This window comes from Sabethes cyaneus, chromosome 3, assembly GCF_943734655.1.
Source record: "Sabethes cyaneus chromosome 3, idSabCyanKW18_F2, whole genome shotgun sequence".
In the NCBI taxonomy this organism is placed as follows: domain Eukaryota; kingdom Metazoa; phylum Arthropoda; class Insecta; order Diptera; family Culicidae; genus Sabethes; species Sabethes cyaneus.
This window is the reverse complement of record NC_071355.1, coordinates 95110501-95128680: the sequence shown is the minus strand read 5'-3', so window position 1 is coordinate 95128680 and position 18180 is coordinate 95110501. Positions and strand designations below refer to the sequence as shown.

Genomic DNA, 18180 nt, shown 5'->3' with positions numbered 1-18180 from the left:
TACAAAAATACAGTAAAACTTTATTCAGCAAAATTGTAGATAATAACTGGTTCTACAAATGTCCCATATATAACTTTGTCAAATTTTACTCGACTGAGACGGTACTGTCAAATGAATAAACATTGAGTCAAAGTGAACGAACAAGCCCTGCTGTCAATAAACAATTTGATTTCACATTGATATGCACTGAAAAAAATCTTATTTTTCAGCATGGAGATGAAAAAGTTTTTATTAGAAAAAATGTTTTCCCTTAAAATTTCTTACAATGATATGGAAGACTTAGAGGCCGCATAATTAACTCGAATTTTTTATCAATGTCTGCGATAGAGCAACCTCTTGTTGCTGTCCTACTGTTACTTGTTACTGTTACTGGTGAGTATTAGGTTTACTATTGCTTCGATGCCTGCTCTACTTTACCCACCTCGTTTCTCATGGTGGTACTATCCCCAATTATAGCCATACCTGGTAGGACTAATCGGTCCATTTAACCATTGACGGAACCAGCGCTCATTTCTAGGGGGCTAGCCGCCTGTAGGGCTGGCAAAGGGTGAACATGTGCATTCCATAACCTCTGTTCATTAACTCCTATTCCTACCTCCACGAGGTGCCGGCTGGGGTACGCAACTTCGGTTGTGGTATGCTAACAGGAAAGGGGGCACAGTGGCTCCCGCCCACATTAAGATGGCAGCCCCATCAGCGGGAAAAGGACCTTAGGTTAACAGCCTACTGTACCAGAACATAAAAAAGTTACCGAAAATGAAAGAAGAAATCTCTCTGGATTATTGGCAACGACCTTTAGCATGAAAACACGGACACGAATCGGAACATGGTATATACTGACCCTTGCCCAGCAGGGCAAGCTGGCTCAACTTGCAAGGGAAGCTAGCCGCCTGAAGCTTGAAATCCTGGAGCTGAGCGAGGTCCGCTGGCCAGATACTGGCGAACACAGGACATCATCCGGGCAAATCTTGCTCTACTCTGGCATACGAGGTGAAAATGCTACTCGAGAAAGAGGAGTTGGATTCCTACTGAGCCCAGGGTCACATGCGGCCCTGATGAAGTGGGAACCGATAAATGAGCGAATAATTGTTGCCAGATTCAGAACACGGGTTAGGAACCTTACGGCAATCCAGTGCTATGAGCCAACAGATGCTGCCGACCTGCAGGAGAAAGAGAGTTTTTACAGCCAGCTGAACAGCATGGTTGAGAAAATCCCGAAGGGGGACATCCAAATGCACATGGGCGACTTCAACGCGAAGATTGGCTCAAACAACGCGGACCTTGAACGCGTCATGGGACGCCATGACCTAGGAGAGATGAGCGAAAACGGGGAGCTGTTTACAGAATTCTGTGGTAATAACAACATGGTCATTGGTGGATCGCTCTTCCCCCATAGACCAGTACATAAAGTCACGTGGGTTTCCCGCGACGGCCGAACAGAAAACCAAATCGACCACATCTGCATCAGCCGGAAATGGAGAAGGAGCCTTCTTGATGTACGCAACAAACGCAGCGCTGATATTGCATCCGACCATCATCTTGTTATCGCTGAGATACGTCTGCGCGTCGCACGTGTCCAACGACGGGAGGAAAAAGTTGGATGCCACTACGATGTCCGCCGATTGGAGAATTCTGAGGTGAAAAGGGCCTTTGTCGAACAACTTGAATCTCGAGCCTCGGAGTTGCCACCTGGTGGAACCGTCGAAGAGCAATGGACCGGCATCAAGAACGGCTTCATCACGAGCAGTGATGAAACCCTCGGCAAAGCGCGCAGCAGGCGAAGGGAGTGGATTTCGGATGAAACTTGGAGGAAGATCGACGAGCGGAGAGAGGCGAAAGCCGGCATTGAGCGAGCGCGGACCAGATCGGCTAAGACAGCTGACCGTCAACGATACGCCGAACTGGAGAGGACTGTTAAACGTGCTTGTAGGCGGGACAAGAGAGCCTGGACTAACTCCCTAGCCGAGCAAGGAGAAACCGCCGCCGTCAATGGTGATATCCGTTTGTTATACGATATTTCTCGCCGCCTTAGTGGTGCCAGGATGAATACAAATATGCCGCTAAAGGACAAAGCTGGTCAGCTATTGACTCACCGTACAGAACAGCTTAAGCGATGGACTGAACATTTTGAACAACTTTTCCGAGTTTCAAATGTCAGAGACCAACAAAACCAGCAGCGTATGACGCCTACAGTTCGTCGAATCAATCGCGTGAACTCGGAGGCGCCATCGCTGGATGAAATTGTAGCTGCCATCAAGAGTATGAAATCCAATAGAGCGCCAGGGATAGATCGTATATCAGCCGAAATGCTCAAAGCTGACCCATCTTTGTCAGCCCAGATGATGCATCAGCTTCTCAGCAATATTTGGGAAACCGCAACTTTTCCGGTGGACTGGATGCAGGGCATATTAGTCAAAGTCCCTAAGAAAGGAGACCTAACTGAATGCGGTAACTAGCGTGGCATCACGTTGCTCTGTATTAGTCTCAAAGTACTCTGTAAGGTAATCCTCAACCGGATCCAGGAGAAGATCAACGCTACTCTCCGGCGGCAGCAAGCTGGATTCCGTGCTGACCGATCATGTGTAGACCATATCACAACGCTCTGCATTATATTGGAGCGGATCAACGAATTCCAAGACTCTCTTCTGCTGGTGTTCGTTGACTTCGAAAAGGCGTTCGACCGACTCAATCACGACAACATCTGGGGCGCACTTACACTTAGAGGAGTTCCAGATAAGCTAGTCCATCTCATCGAGGCTCAGTACGAGGCGTTCTCGTGCAAGGTTGTGCACGACGGCGTCTTGTCCGACCCCATAAGGGTTACTGCTGGCGTGAGACAGGGCTGCATTTTATCACCGCTTCTGTTTCTCATCATTATGGATGAGATATTAGTTGAAGCAATTGACAGTAGACCAAATCGAGGATTGCCTTGGAATCCTCTAACGATGGAGCAGCTAAATGACCTCGACCTAGCCGACGACATTGTCTTGCTCGCACAACGCCGAAACGATATGCAGAGCAAGTTAGACGACCTCTCCGAGAGCTCCCAGGCAGCAGGTCTCACAGTCAATGTAGCGAAAACTAAGTCAATGGTAGTGAACACTGACAATACCACCAACTTCACAGTAGCGGGACAACAAGTTGAGCAGGTAGACGCCTTTCAATATCTTAGTAGCCAAACAACGCCCGATGGTGGTACCAAGACTGATATAGCCACACGGATCAGGAAGGCCAGGGGTGCCTTTGCAGGTCTGCGAAACATTTGGCGCTTAAACCAGATCACTCTACGTACGAAAACCCGAATCTTTAATTCAAACGTTAAATCCGTACTGCTGTATGCCTGCGAAACGTGGTGCGTCTCAGCGCAAAACTGCAGGTATTCATTAACCGGTGCCTGCGATACATCATTCGTGCCTGGTGGCCTGATAACTGGATATCCAATGAGGAACTCCATCGTCGGTGTCATCAACGGCCGATAGCCACAGAAATTCGTGAACGTAGGTGGAAGTGGATCGGACACACCTTGAGGAAAAGAGCGAACGAGGTTTGCAGGGAAGCACTCGACTGGAATCCACAAGGACAGCGAAGAAGAGACAGACCCAGAGGCTCATGGCGACGGAGCTTAGCCAACGACATCCGGGCTGTAAACGAGAACCTGTCCTGGTGACAGGTAAAAGCCATGGCGGGTAACCGTCAGCAGTGGAGATCTCTGATTGCATCCCTTTGTTCCACCGGACCGGCAGACATGGACACATAAGTAAGTAGCCGCTTGTAGCTTCAAATAAAGGGTGTCCCACATCAAATTACACCACGGGAGAAACGCTGTAGAAAATTGCCTATTGGGTTTTTTCTATTGAAAATTTGGGTAGAATTAGTTTAGCGTATTGTTAGCACTGTATTTTTATCGCTGTCAGTTTTCCGAAACTTGGAAAAAATGGTGTCACCCGAAAAGCAACTTATCTTATTGGAACATCGGAAAACAGCTAGGAATCATGCACTCAACTGTGAGTCGTGCGCTTAAGCGTTACTACGAAATTCTGAGTATCGAACGAAAGGGGAAACGCGATCAGAATGGACGTTCTATTAGTGATCAGGATCACAAGCGTGTCGTGGAAGCGTTAAAGAGAATCCAAATGCTTAGATCAGGGATGTGGCCAAAAAGTTGCATCTGTCCGAGTCTTTCGTTCAGAGAGCCATGGAACAAGAGAGACTGCATATGTACAAAGTGCAGAAGGCTCAAAATCCTGACGAACGGCAAATTACGGTGGGAAAATCACGGGCCCGGAAACTGCACAACCAGATGATGACGAAGCCTCATTGTCTCATCATGGATGATGAGACTTACGTCACGGCGGACTTCTGGCAGCTTCCGGGGCTACCGTTCTTAACCGCTCGGCACAAGTTTGATGTTCCGGAGGAAATAAGAAAACAGAAACTTTTAAAGTTTGCCAAGAAATACATCATTTGGCAAGCGATCTGTTCATGTGGCAAACGGTGCGCCGTTTGTGACTACCGGGACTGTAAATGGGCAGATCTACCTCAAGAAATGTCTGCTTCCTCTGTAGAAGCAACACGAGTGCCCTACGATCTTCTGGCCGGATCTAGCTTAGTGCCACTATTCAAAGGTTGTCCTGGAGTGGCACGAAGCCAACGGGGTTACTTTCGTACCTAAGGACATGAACCCCTCCAACGCACCGAAACTAAGGCCTATCGAAAAATGCTGGGCTATTATAAAGCAGGCACTACGGAAGCATCCCAGGGAGGTTAATCAACTCTGAGGAACACATGAAGAAAAGTGGGCTTCCACTTACAGAAGAAGCAGCAGCCAGATATGTGGAGTTAAGCATAAGGTGCGAGCATACGGTTATGGTATTGAAGTTGAATTAAAAAAAAAATAAGTTAAGTTAAAATAAGTAAGTTAATAAATCTTGTAAACGGGACAAGAGAGCCAGTATCAACTATCTAATTAAGTTGAGAGAGAAAGCGCGCTGTCAATAAACGTTTCCATCTATTGTAAACATTGTTCGCTGCCTTATTGATGATAGGACCCATGCGAGCATGTCGCTCAAAATCAGAGCAGGCCAGTACACCTGGTTAACTGCAGCCATGGGTTGCACTGATCGACCGTATAGACTAGCGTAACCGTTGAACTGATTATTCAAACAGCAGAATAAAACGAAAACTTTGCTCTTAACTTGAACGCTTCCGCGTTTCTAATATTGCAGGCTAATAATAACAGTAATGCGGGACGCCCACAGTAGATCGCATTAACCGCGTCAACTCCGAGGCGCCGTCGTTAGTTGAATTTGAAGCAGGCACTCAAATGTATGAAGTCCTCCAGAGCACCAGGAATAGACTGCATTTCAGCCGAGATGCTGAAAGCTTACCCAGTGTTGTCACCGCAAATGTTTCATCAGCTCTTTAGCAATATCTAGGAAACTGTGACATTTTCGTTGGCCAGAATACAAGACGTCTTGTTAAAAGTTGCCAAAAACGAGATCCTATCTGAATGTGGGAATTAAGGCGGCATCATGTTGCTCACTCATCTCAGCCTGGTTATATTAGAATCACCTGATTCTAACTCCGTGCAACTTGTTTCTGTCACGTGGAATAGTCGTTCAAAATTATATTGCCGTTAAAAGTAGTTTTGTGACGGTTTATAGAAAGACTCTCATCTCTGCACCACGATATTGTAGAATGCAGAGCACGCTGCAATCTATCTTTAATAACTTATTCATATTTCTCACGAACTATAATTGCAATATCATCAGCGAAACCAATTATTTCAAATCCTGACGCTTCAAGATGTGATAGTAGTTCGTCAACAACAAGTGACCATAACAAATGTGAAAGAACTCCTCCCTGTGGGCAACCCTTTACGGTTTTACCATGACTTGACATTCCATGAGTATTATTAGTTATTTCTCTTTTTTGTAACATTTGACAAATCCAATCTACAAAAGCTTTATCGAAGTTACGTATTATCATGACATTTTTCATTGAAGTGTGAAATGCATTACCGCATGCTCCTTCAATATCTAATTCAATATATCTAATAAAATCTCCCTGGCTTCAGACGTCTTTTCATTTTTTGTCATGAGTGCATGGAGTGCTGTTATTGTTGATTTACTATGTTGGTATGCAAATTGGTTTTTATTTAAAGGAAAATGTTTCAAGTAATTTGACTTAATATAATCATAAATAATATGATTACATACTTTCACCGCTACTGTTCCTCATCATTATGGACAACACTTTAGTTAGAGCCATTAACAGTAAACCTAGCCGAGAATTACCCTGGAACCCTTTAACAATGAAGCAACTTTTTCGTATAGCAGTTCAGCATCGCTTACTTCAGTGCCCCGTTCGTTGCAAAGTTCGGAAAAGAATCTTTTCCGAAGTCGAGCTAATCGCTGTAAATTCGCGCAAGTAGCTTTGAATAATAGATTGGATTATCACGTTCGCAAAGCAACTTTTAAACCGCAGCCTGCACATATTATTTATTTTAAGGCTGGCGGAGTTTGATTGCCGGTGAAAAAGATTTGACCCAACGTATCGTTTATCTTTCAACGTAGAACTATGTCTCACCGTAGAGTGTCAGTCTGATATTTAAATTTAGGCAAGCGTCACGAAATATGTACTGAGATTTTAAACACTAATATCTCGGCTAGTACCTAGTCTGTAAATTTCTGTAAATTTTGAGCGATTACTTATGTGCAATGCTATTATTCTTAGATTTCTGTACCATGCTCTCGTCTCTTCATTTCATATAACGTACTCTCGTTAGTGTTATCGTATAGTTACAATACAATACTTTGATTGCCTCTTTGCCATCGTTGGTCTGTTTTGAGAATTTGGAATTTTGGGTGCGTACAATGAGTGTAGATAGTAAGTGAAAAAAGCAAATCTTATAACCTCATTTGGTTTGGCTCATTCATTTCTTTAATTTTAATTTAATAAGAGGTCATTGTTTGCTAAATATAGGACAAGTATTTTATCAAATATGTTTTCAGTGATCGTATAATTTGTTCTTTCATTTAAGTTAAAATTCTATTCTCTTCTCTGATATGGTTCCCGGGGTGATAAATTCTGGATTGTTTAACTATTACTAAATCTTTCCTGATACTATCATTCTTATATGATCGTTCTCAAACCTATAGGTATGAAAAATGTCTAAATGATTAATCAGACTCAACCAAAATATGATTACCATACTGTGAATATGTGATATTCAATGTTGATATCATTATGTCAACAACAAAATGTAGTCAATCAATCATGTCCTGACGACATCATAACCGTCAATGAAAGGGTGCGTCTGTATTATTTTCTATTCTAATTCGCGTATTAGAGTGTTACTGGACTCACTACTCACAGTGAATTCAATTAAATTTCTAGTAAAGTAATTTCAAAGAGTTTTACGTAATATGTTATAATATACATATATATAAATGTTTCATTAACCATTTGATGACAAATGACCGAAACGTTGAAGTATTACAGATTTCATAAAAAATTAGTATTAATTATTCAAAATAATTCCGGAATATTTTGAATAACAAATAATTAATAAAATAGAAGCCGGGACGGAGAGTGGTTATCAGATCATTTAATTAGATTTTTAGATCTACATTACTTCTACTTCAAGCAGTTCACAGACTACATATTGCCAATAATCATTCTTCATTTGATTTGAACAAGCATAAAATTACTATAGCTTATACAAGATACTTCACACACCCAAAAAAGAGAAATATACAAAATAAAAATCAGCCATACACACACACAAACTGCTAATAAAGAACGATCATCTGTCGAGAATTGGTGAGTAGCGATCGCGTAATGAATCTGAAGCACGAATTACAATTATATTACGAACAAGAATTGTCTGCTTAACGTGGTTAGAACCTAGAATTTATTAAAATCTCACCTTCCGCATTCTGCGACAGTCTGTCGTTGATCAGATCCGAAATCAGCTGGCAGCACTCTGATTCAATTGCATAGCAAAATTGCTTGAACTTCTCGAAGCCATCTTTAGATATTATTTCAATGAGATGATCGCATCTTTTCTCCAATTCACTTTCACCACTAATTAATTCTTCTTCTTCTACACTGATTACACTATGTTTAACTAAAATCTGGATCAGATTCGTCTGGATTAGCTCTCGAACGATGGCTAAACGATGCCGGGAAAGCAATAAACGCACTTCTTCCGCTTCATCAGCCATCATATACGAAGTGGAATGTGAAACTGAACAGATTAAATAGTGAACATCCGAAACCGACCCTCGTTTCACCTATGCTGTGCAATAGTATGTCCATCACTAAACAAAACACATCGAGCATAACAATATATTGTCGAGCATCAAAGGGTAGGCACTCACACACATTCACATTTCTTGCTGGTGTTTCAATGAACTGTTTGTAAACAATTTACTCGTTTAGAAAAAATGGTATCGCCGGTATCGTGTTCGTGACATATTAAATCCATAATCTATCTTGGTCGCTTCTCGCTTCAAAATGCGTGTTCCCGACGTTCGATAACGTCTCAATAATCAGCATTCTTAGGCAAAACAGAAACAAGTGTGATAATTCTGAAGCAATAACCTTATTTTATTTCTAGATAGCTCATCAGTCCTAGCAAACGTTTACCTCTGCATCTACCTTGCCAGCTCATGTCGATGTCTCATTCTGCTGATATTCAATCCAACTTTCAAATTCAATGAATTAACAGCGTACAGCGTTGTGCCTTGTGCGTTTTCGGTCAGTCAGCCAAAACCTGGTAGAATGTATTAGTGAAACATTCTATGCCTATCTATGCTGCTTCGTCTGTTATTTACCAGAACTATATTCAGCACAGCATAACACAACGTAACATCTGTTACTTGGTTCGAATTAGAAACTATTTATTTATTTGATTACTCGAGAGATGGTGCTGTATTGGTGGAAATTTATTTAGTTTTTAGTTCGAACGCTTTGTGAGATGGCGCCACATGGCAGAAAAATTTTATATTACGCCATCTAATGTAAATTCCGTTTTTCGTTTAAAAGTACCGATAGACTGCGTTGTAAACTCTATTTCCAAACAAAAATATATTATTTCAGCATCAACTTTTCAAAAGGGCCTATCTACAAAATGTGAAAGAAACCCTGACTCGGTTTGCTTACATTTTGCAGGCCCTTTTGAAAACTTGTTGCCGATTTCTACAGATGAGAATGACTGACTGTTATATACACTATACTATTGTTGTTGCAGTTGAAAACCGTAATAATCGACGTGCGACATTCGGTTTTATTCTTGTTCTGTGTGTCGCAACTACGTCGCAGGTGGTGCGCTGTATAGCGCATCAATGTGCGAACACAGCGCACCACGTGCGACGTAGTGTGCGGCAGCGTATTAGAGGATTTGCCTGTAACGTGTAATGTGCGTTAGACAGTCGCCGGTAGCATGTAACCGGCATAGAGAGAAAGTAGAGTCGGTTGACAGTTTTCCGTGTAAATTATTCAAGATAGCTAGTTTTTGGGTGAGAACTACTTGCTTCTGGCGCTAGTGGATAATTTAATGTATACTACGGCCAGAAGCAAGGTATTATCACTGCTAAACTAGCTATCTTCAATGATCCACTGTTCAGGATTGCTGATAAATTTATCAGAAAATTTAATAAACCAGGCAAAAAGTACAAATCCAGCTTCATACGTCGGAAAACCGGCCTTTTTGCCGGATTGACCGGCCACCGGCTTTGCAAGTGAAAAACCGGTCGGGCCGGCCAAAAACCGGCCACTTGGCAACCCTAATGAGTAAACAGTTTATTAAATTGTGGATCATGTTTTTAATTTTAAACCCATAACATAACGGAGTAGCATAACGGAGGTTTAGGTATACTGCATTGTACAGTCACGTACAGTAACGTTGCTTCATAACGGCTAATCAAACCCACGCATGTGGACGATTCTGATTGGTCATTAACTGTCTGCTATAAAATTGAAGCTGATAGTCATGCATAAAAGATTCCTACCATCTATTGTTCCTTCTCACTTTGTGCTGCGAGGTTGTGTGTCCATGATCGAAGATCGTGCATGTCACGTGCCCTACGAAGCTTTGAGGAATTTAGCTCTCGGAAATATAGTGTGTGAAAGCCGAAACAAAGTTGTTACAATTATGAGCAGCAGTCAAATGAGTCAACTCGTCGATTCTGGTGATGCTCAATCAGAGATCACACAGTTTGAGGAAATAGCGACAATACTTAGCAGTATAATCGTAACTCGCAGCAAAAATGGAGCAACGATAGACGAAATTATAGGTAACGTTCGTACTACATCACAATTCGTACTATATCCAGCATTTGAGTACATTTAATGATTTTCATCCTATACAGATGACTACACGGACCTCACCGGAGAAAGCCTTTTGTCAATATTTCGTGATCGTGACATGATTGCGGCGAAACTGCGACGTATTGCTGGAGTGTGGTCTTCCTATAACGCGCCAAATGGTCCTTATCTCTGGTACTGCAACTCTCATAAAACACAACACCTAACCGATATGATCAAGAAGCAGAAATCTCCACGACATTATAATAACCAACGGTACCAGATGCCAAGATATCAACTCCCTGGTATCCCTTATAGCACAAGCACGACGGTCAGCGGGACTGGTCAAAGAGAAAAGTTCTTTGAAGATAACATGCACTACATACCCAAACGTGGCGCATGGAACCGTGTTCAACGTGCTAATAATCATCCATATCTTCCACCTCAAAGACGCCAAATGCAAATGGCGAAACAAATGACTCAGAGAAAATACTATTTCGATGGAGTAAGTACCTTTTTGCGTAGCACGTGGTTCTTCGAAAAATTTGCTTCAGCACTACTATATCTCAATAGATTCACTGGGAAAGTTAATTACGTGTTCTTGTTTTTTTTCAGATTCGCACGGAACCGCATTTTTGCGGTTATCAAATGATTGGAGACGACTTTTTCCTTTCGCTTGCTAGATGGGAATTGGGATTTGCTTTTGACCCGGGTAAGTCAACCTCTGTTACAGTTCAGTGCTTCATACAACCAATTTTATATTCCAATCAAAATTATGATTATTACTATAGTCAGGCACAAACAGAACGCCAAAAATTTTCACTCCAAATTGTTTTTTAACAAAGTTTAAAGATTTCTCGTGCAATATGGTTTTGTAACATTTTTGAATGTTTTGAATGTTTGGAAAATAATCACATTATTTAGTACAATTGTATGCCTAGGAGAGAACACTGCTATAGATTTCAGTGGTACCTCAGTGTGAAAACGTCTTCAATAACTGAGTCATTTCTACCGCAACTTATTTCTAGGACACCAAGTTCAACAGAGTGGCCTTTGTATATCCGGTTTGACGATCGCCGAGGCTGCGGACCGGGCTTTGAAGGCCACTTACATTAACGATCGGGTCATAATAAACATAGGAGCTGTCGACCTGCTTCATGGATACGATTTCGTGGACATGCAGCACGACTTAATTCAGCTGGTAGCCAATCTGGAAAATCGCGGCGCGTCTGTGATACTGACCACGCTTTCGCCGTTGGCTAATAGTTCCCATATAGCTGGCGTAACTGATCGTTTGCAGAGGTTTAACGCTTTGATTCGCAAATCTCATTGGCAGTACATAGATCTGTGGCAGTGCTTCGTTAATGAACGCGGTAACACGTTATACGAATGTTTTCAGCCGGGACCAAGACATGTGAGCGGTAGTAATCAACCACATGTTCTTTGGAACAAACTTGGTCGCCAGCGAATTATCAAGTTTCTGAAACAACAGCTCGCAGCATTTATTTAGGAGTTCAATCTGATCGTGTCGGAGAATGTTCCAGCGTACTTAAAAGTTTTAATCTGTTTTTTCTCGTAATTTGTTAATGTTAGTGTATTAATGTTAGTGTATTAATGTTAGTGTAGTTAATTGTTCTTAAATTATCTGTATTGTGTATTGTAAGAAGACAGTTTTTCCAGAGCAAACAAAAGTAGAGGTTGTAGCAATAGATGTTAGAAATAAGCTAAATATTATTTTCAAATGTCCGGATATTTGAAAATAATGTTTCAAATTAAAACTCATTCGGTTAATTTCTCTATTTCAGAATAGATAAATTAACAGAAATGACTTTTGCTTAAATTAACAATGTCAAAAAATGATATCGCTGGCGATGTAATTTTTTTGACATTGTTATTTGTAAATAGGCTTCATTTGGGTAACCGGTTCCAATTGGACCCTAAATTTTTTGTTATGGCAATCCTGTTTTCTACGCCTACAATGATTGCTATGATAAACCGTACGATCTTTTATGCTTTCTATCATAATCGCGATTATGCTTGGACCATAATTGATAGCAAAACCAACAAAATATAAATTTGAATATTTTTTAAGTTCGAGAAAGATTATATATTTACAAACTTGAAATTAGCGAGAAGAGGATTATACATATGGAAGAAATGTCCGTGTTTTGTAATTGTGTTGCGTGATTTCAATAAATTTGTATGTTAAGTGTTCATTGTAAATCATTTTATTACTGAATTTCAATTCATTAATGGTACATCCCATAATATATCCAGAAATTGCAGTATTTACTAGTAATTATGCTTGAAATCAAAAGCCTTATTCTGTATTTCGACCCATCGGTTTATCGAACGAAGTTGAATGGTATGCCGCCAGCCAAATCAAATGGGTGAAACAACTCGTTCGAAATAACCCTAATGAAATTAAGATCCGTCGCAATACAGGATAGGGATGCCAATCATGAGGTTGAGTTAAAAGGACGGAAACGATTCGGTGAACTGGGGCTGGGACTAGGGCCTGTACAAATTAGATAAGCGGGAGATGCGCCTGTTTTTTGTCTTTTGACACCCGAGCCGGTTCGAAAAGCTTAGTTGGGGTACGTTTGCAAATACATATGGCGGTTTAAAAAAGTAATACGGAATACCTATACAGCTTTAGAAGACTTAGGTGTCATAGGTTTCCCATTACAAAAGCCTGTAATAGCAAAACGTGTTTTATCCCATGGAAGCGCAGGTGATCCATGACTTGCGATACAAAAATTACTCGCCTATTTAAATGTGGAAATGTTTATTCCAGGACGTAGTATAAACAATGTTGTATAAGCAATTTCGTTGTGTTTTTTCAGATGCCCAAACATTGCTAACTACCTAAACAGCCTTGGAACAGAGAAAGTTAAACCTCTTATGTCCAAGTTTTCCCTTATTTAAGAATTTTTTAACTTTCACCCGAAATAAATGTTTCAAAATAACATAAATTAAACTATGTATTTGAATGGATAGATTAGATTATAATGAACATCTTATATGACATATACTAAAGTGAAGTACCTATAGGTATCCGGAATTTGGTGATTTACAAAAAATCCCAACCCGCCAAATTTTGGGGTTGTGTACTAGAGGCTTAACGGAAATAATATCTTAGAGATCAAACGAGCATCAGTTTTGGTAGTCCCAGTGATACCAGTTAGCAATAACGGTCATGATCCGTAATTGGTGATTAATATTGGATTCAGCATTGAACTTGCTTATTCTAAATTATGTTAACCTACAACTGTACAGTAAGTCCTGCAAATTGAGTCCACTTGAAATTTATAGTATATAAGTGTTCATTTTAGCGATGTTCAGATAGAAATAGGTAGAAAGTGCATAAAAAATATGTACAAATCTGAACAATTTTTTATTGGGGGTTTACTCTGCTAGGCAAGTGACATGAAAGACCAAATTTAGTTACGACAAATAAATTTTTCAATATATTGCGTCGCCAGCACTAAATTAGACTTTCGAAAAAACGGCAAACGATTTTTCTTCCGTACCGTACATTAAACCTAGTGTCGGAAGTAGTGCGCTGTATAACAAATGAGACGTGCTACACAGCGCACTACTTCCGACACTAGGTTTAATGTACGGTACGGAAGAAAAATCGTTTATCGTTTTTTCGGAAGTCCAATTTAGTGGTGGATACACAATAATCATTTTGACAATTCAAATACGACAGCCAGGTAAGCTTAATCAAAATTTGAGTTCCAATATTTATTCATAGTTTACTTTTACCTTTACTAAAACTAATAATCCTTTATATCCCTGATTATGACAGGAACACAGGCTAATATCTCAATTACTCTTTGTGTACATTTTATCAACTTACGAATTAAGGTTATGAGAATCATTCGAAGGCAGGAGAGTTGCTTTTTTTATTTGTTAAGTAATTCATTTCTTATTTCTTCAAATCATATCTTCAATACATAATATAGCACGATGCGCGCAAAAGTAATCCAAAACATAGTTTTTAATGAACTGTTGATCTGGTGGAATAAAATTGTTATAAAAATTAGAAACAATTCTGAGTAAACGTTACTTACCAGGATATTGGTTTTGATAGATTATACTATCGGCTATATGCTTAGCAAGTTTCTTGAACAGGAACCTATTACCGATGAGACCGTCGTTTAAAGGTTTCATTAGTGCCTGCACTACCCACTTAGCAATGCGCTGCCTGCAGCTCGACACTAGCACGTCATCCAATTCAATAGATGGACTGTATGGTCCAAGTTCGTCGTCTTCTGGCTCGAACTCGCCAAATAGCACAATAAATCTTGCTTGAATTCTTTCATAACGCATATAATTATTTTCAGCAATATTGCTCAACAAGTCACGCAATCTCATTTTCTGCATGTGCAATTCGCAGGGCCATAAACTTTTCTTCAGGTCGTCTATTTTCTCTGTGGGGTTATCAAGCATTCCATGCTCAGAGTTTTTAAAAATATCACTTTTTGAATAATTTAACATTGGGGAAGGATGACCATTCATTGTATCGTTGGATACAATTACCTTTTCACACTTTTCATCCAGATTTGGTGGATCAAATTGCTCGATTTCGTTTATAATTGCTTTAATTTGAACTTGATTTTCACAAGATTCGAAAATATTTCCATTGTCCTCGGTTTCAAACATTGCTTCAAGTTCACGCATGATTTGATCGTCTTCATCGGCATGTTTTGTGGACCTCGCCATAGGAACCACACTGCAGGTATTAGAACTATCTACAGGTTGAACATCCTCGCACAATTGATGTGAATTTCCTTCGTTAGGAGCTGATAGTTTTGATTTGCGCCTAGCCATTCTATTCACTACAGACAACTTTCGTTCATCTTTTGTAATCTTTGTCCTTTGCTCTTTGCGCCGCTTCTTACATGAAAGATTATCCGGCTCATTTATGTGCAATTGTTTTTCGAAATCGCGGATTTTATCATCGAGAGACATTGTCGGTACATCAAGCAGAGGAAGCTCCCCGACAGATGATTCCGACTGCCGTAGATTCGAAAACGTACTGTCTGTTTGGACAGCAACATCACATAATTCTTTTTTAATAGACTTTGGTGTAAACTTCATATTAATAAGATTGGGATGCAAGCTGAACTCGTTCGTTTCTTTTCGAATCTGAGTTATCTTCAAAAAGGTAAAATGAGTTATTCACAAAATGATTTATATGTAACAAACCTACTGCTTTGAGTATGTAGCTGCGATAAAGAGAAACAATCATACACGATTTAACCTGCAAAAAATAAAAAATAGAGTCTTTTAAATGTACAATTTTGTTTAAAACCCACCGCTTTCATTTCGATACATTCAGCACAACGCTGAATTTCAGATGGTGTGAACGTCACGTTATCAAATGATTCAACAGTATTTGACCATGTTTCGTAATTACGTTCTAGTAGGTTTTCTAGATAGCTTAAATACTGGTAGCGAACCTTTCCCGTTAAGCGATGCGCCGGTAAATCGATCTCGTCTATTGTTTCCACCAATTCGACCGGATCAGCAAGGTGTTCTTGTACTTTCGGGATATAACAAGGACCGTCATCCATGTAGTCGGAAAACATGTCGGCCTTTCGATACAAGAGTTCGTACGGATCACGTTCCTGTTCGGCACAATATTGCTTGGAACATTTCCTGTAAGGGATAAACAAGTTAACCTAACCGTATAAATGAACAAGGCCATTCACCTACCACTTTAGCTTCGACATGGTTTATTCAATATTGCTATATTTCTTTGCATTAGTATCAGCGTTTTCTGCAACTTTTTATTGTTATTATTTCTTAGTTTCTGCCGGTTTCTGCAACTTATGCAAAAATTATTTTAATTCACCTGTTTTGTTTTGATTTCATTCGTTAATTTATGTTCCAAGGGGTTATCAACTACAAAAAACTTTGGTGATGCCGGTGATGCACCAGATTGCTCAAAGTATATTGAAATACTACAGGTATGTGCTTGAAAAAAAAATTAAATCTGGCATTCATGCGAGATGCGACCATCACTGACTAGGGTTGCCACTAAAGAAACTGACTAAAGAAAAGACACTGGAGCTCAGTCACTCACGGCCTCCTGTCATCATTAAACCTGATTTGCTCAACGATGATTGTTGTGCGTGACTCTGTTCAAAGTTGCTAGGAAAAGCTCGAACAATATTTTTTCGAGTTCAACATTTAGGCGATTTTATGAACTGTACGATACAAATTTGATTACCTGGTATTTTCGTTAGGCAGCACGGATCGATTTCGTGATGCTACGATGATATTTGTTGCCGTTTGCTTGCAGTCAATATTTTCTCCCGCGTTGATCGACTGATACTCCGCAAGTTTTCGAGCAAAAGATTCAGAAGGTTTCATCGAGATTCATGCGCACTTGGTTTCGACGAACTGAAAATGAGTTACCTGTCAATTCTTTAGTCAGTTTCTTTAGTTGCCACATGCATAGATTAGTCTGTGTTTAACAGATTTGAGAGAAATTGCCTGTACAGAATCTGCATGCATAGGGTAACCAACTTGATTTGGACCCCTACATGAATTGGACCCTTTCAACTTATTTAGCCACATTACTACGTAGCAGCTCCAAATTCGATTGGTTTGATACCGTAATAATATTCTTTGGATTCTTTTCTAAGCCTGAATATGTTCGGATAACTTTAAATTACTTTTATTGCTTTTATTCAGCTAAAATTTACAATCATAAAGTGTATTGCCATCTACCGCTCACAATCCGACGTAGGTGAAGAGGAAACGATGTTTGCAACACATTTTCAATTTGGTTTTAATAGCTGAATTCAATGAATTCGTATTGATGAAATCAGTTAGTTTTATCCTGAAAGACGTATTGCACGTGGTTTTGAAGGTTTCTTCTCAAGATTTTAATTGAAAACCACAAAAAAATAGTGTCCAAATTGTGTCGTGAAAATTTTCTTACCATCAGATTTTGGACACCTCTGAATTTGGATTTTTGACAGCAGTTTGTTTACCTAATAAGATTCAGTGGAAATGAAAAATTGAATTTACCCGTAAATCGTGTATGCTATTTCATCGATTTCTGGTTGAATTGGTAAAGTATTTTAAGCAAAAGGAACATTTATAACATTTTATTATTCAAATTTTTTTTGTTTATCAGGCAATATACATCATGCAAAATACAACATAACCGTGTAGAGTGGCCCGCTCGTAGGAGGCAATTGATGAGTGGTTGCAGGAAATCAGAAATGGAATGGCAATTAAAACAGCATGTCGCCAGATCGGTATTCCAGGACCGACGAACGAGTTTCGCAAAGCAATCGATACAAAAACCAGTAAATAGGTACATGAAGCTGCACTAGCACTTGATCATGCCGACGAACTCGAGTTTGATAAATAAGTGAAGAAAATGGCTCGGAAGGGATACCCTGTTACTAAATACCGTATCATGAACGGAATGATTCGCAAATCGAGACTGGTAGTGAGCTGCAAATTACAGCTCAAACCTCAAACTCCCCTAAAAGCGTTTCCAGCAATTCAATCGGACACAGAACAAATACTTCACTTGATGCGATTTTCTCGACGAACCCGATACCGAGAATGTAACAATTTGGACTTTACTTACATTAAATATTTTATCCCTCTGCCTGAGGATATTTTCTAACGTTAAATCGTATATTTTAATTTCACGTCAGATGTAATCAATAAACATGAAGACTGATTACTGTTATGTTATATGGTAAACGAAGAGTTTTTTTATGTATAGTAACCCAATTGTGATGAAAACATAAAACAATTATGCTTAAAAAACGGATTTAAATCATATAAAGTCGTGATTGACTTTATATTCAAACTTATTTGATCCCATCC

At 39.8% G+C, this 18180-nt stretch overlaps 3 protein-coding genes across 4 annotated transcripts in view; 1 reads left to right on the top strand and 2 right to left on the bottom strand.

Annotated features, from left to right (window-relative positions):
- LOC128744779 (uncharacterized) overlaps nt 1-8231 on the bottom strand; it is a 29538-nt gene extending 21307 nt beyond the window's left edge. For both annotated transcript variants that reach the window (XM_053842020.1, XM_053842017.1), the window contains exon 1: nt 7931-8231. In XM_053842020.1, coding sequence (XP_053697995.1) covers nt 7931-8231 — 301 coding nt within the window. The remainder of the gene's footprint in view (nt 1-7930) is intronic.
- A 1928-nt stretch (nt 8232-10159) lies between these two features.
- LOC128739895 (maternal effect protein oskar) lies at nt 10160-11821 on the top strand. Its single transcript, XM_053835397.1, has 4 exons — nt 10160-10301; nt 10377-10816; nt 10927-11023; nt 11340-11821. Exons 1-4 carry the CDS (start codon nt 10160-10162, stop codon nt 11819-11821), a joined length of 1161 nt encoding a protein of 386 aa, XP_053691372.1.
- A 2423-nt stretch (nt 11822-14244) lies between these two features.
- On the bottom strand, nt 14245-16150 carry LOC128743466 (uncharacterized). The gene is made up of 5 exons (XM_053840057.1): nt 16039-16150; nt 15639-15981; nt 15533-15583; nt 14391-15477; nt 14245-14333 (listed from the first exon to the last, which is right to left on the bottom strand). Exons 1-5 carry the CDS (start codon nt 16053-16055, stop codon nt 14254-14256), a joined length of 1578 nt encoding a protein of 525 aa, XP_053696032.1. The 5' UTR covers nt 16056-16150; the 3' UTR covers nt 14245-14253.
- Between the last annotated feature and the right edge of the window lie 2030 nt (nt 16151-18180).

What these genes read in the sequence shown, in the direction of transcription:
- LOC128739895 (XM_053835397.1), top strand. Translation starts at nt 10,160, where the DNA reads ATGAGCAGCAGTCAAATGAGTCAACTCGTCGATTCTGGTGATGCTCAA. An exon ending in AACGATAGACGAAATTATAG is followed by an intron (nt 10,302 to 10,376) that starts GTAACGTTCGTA and finishes CATCCTATACAG; the next exon opens with ATGACTACACGGACCTCACC. An exon ending in GAAAATACTATTTCGATGGA is followed by an intron (nt 10,817 to 10,926) that starts GTAAGTACCTTT and finishes GTTTTTTTTCAG; the next exon opens with ATTCGCACGGAACCGCATTT.
- LOC128743466 (XM_053840057.1), bottom strand. An exon ending in AATGTATCGAAATGAAAGCG is followed by an intron (nt 15,584 to 15,638) that starts GTGGGTTTTAAA and finishes TATTTTTTGCAG; the next exon opens with GTTAAATCGTGTATGATTGT. An exon ending in CTATCAAAACCAATATCCTG is followed by an intron (nt 14,334 to 14,390) that starts GTAAGTAACGTT and finishes TTATTCCACCAG; the next exon opens with ATCAACAGTTCATTAAAAAC.